Source organism: Calidris pugnax, unplaced genomic scaffold (genome assembly GCF_001431845.1).
Source record: "Calidris pugnax isolate Ruff unplaced genomic scaffold, ASM143184v1 scaffold50, whole genome shotgun sequence".
NCBI lineage: Eukaryota > Metazoa > Chordata > Aves > Charadriiformes > Scolopacidae > Calidris > Calidris pugnax.
Window position 1 is genome coordinate 444,821 of NW_015090780.1, and position 893 is coordinate 445,713.

General features: G+C 70.7%; 1 protein-coding gene across 1 annotated transcript in view; it reads right to left on the minus strand.

Moving 5' to 3' along the window:
* CCM2L (cerebral cavernous malformation 2-like) overlaps positions 1-893 on the minus strand; it is a 24,398-nt gene that overhangs the window by 11,873 nt on the left and 11,632 nt on the right. Inside the window, exon 5 of the mRNA XM_014954724.1 lies at positions 18-258. Within this exon, the coding sequence (XP_014810210.1) occupies positions 18-258 (241 nt within the window). The remainder of the gene's footprint in view (positions 1-17; positions 259-893) is intronic.

Below are 893 nucleotides of genomic sequence, written 5' to 3' on the forward strand. Positions count from 1 at the left end.
CCACCAGAATCCGCTGCCGCCGCTCCCAGCTGCCGCCCCGCCGCCGCTCCAGGCTGCCGCCCTGCCGGCCCTCCTGCCCGCCCCGCGCCGCCCGCCAGTCCAGGCTGCAGATGGTGTGCCGCCGCTCCATCGCACCCCCCAGCCGCCCACCCTCCGGCCACGAACCCCCCGCCCGTTTCTCAGCTGGGAATGCCTCCGGTAGTCTGGCCGGGACCGCCTCGGGGTGTGCTCCAGCGGGGACCGGGTCCACTCCCAGGCCTGGGGCAGCGAGGAGAGAGATTGGGCATCAGGGCAGGGGGCTGAGCTGCCCACCCTGCCTGTCTCTGGCTGCCCCGTCCCACCAGCTGGGGGGGATGCAGAGGGATGGGGGAGGATGGGATGGGGAGCCCCAGTGGGTTGGGGGACAGTGGGGATGCAGAGGGGCTGGGGGATTAGAAGCAGGAGGCAGGGGAATTAGGGGCATCAGGGCAGGGGGCTGAGCTGCCCACCCTGCCTGACCCTGGCTGCCCAGTCCGACCAGCTGGGAGGGATGGGGGAGGATGGGATGGGATGGGGAGCCCCAGTGGGCTGGGGGACAGTGGGGACGCAGAGGGACTGGGGCAGGGGGATTAGGGGCAGGAGGCAGGGGAATTAGGGGCAGGAGGTGTGCTGCCCACCCTGCCTGGCCCTGGCTGCCCTGTCCCACCAGCTGGGGGGAATGCAGAGGGATGGGGGAGGATGGGATGGGATGGGATGGGATGGGATGGGATGGGATGGGATGGGATGGGATGGGATGGGGAGCCCCAGTGGTCTGGGGGACAGTGGGGACACAGAGGGGCTGGGGCAGGAGGATTAGGGGCAGCAGGACAGGGGATTAGGGGACTGCTCTGTGTGCAGGGTGGGGCTCAGGCTGG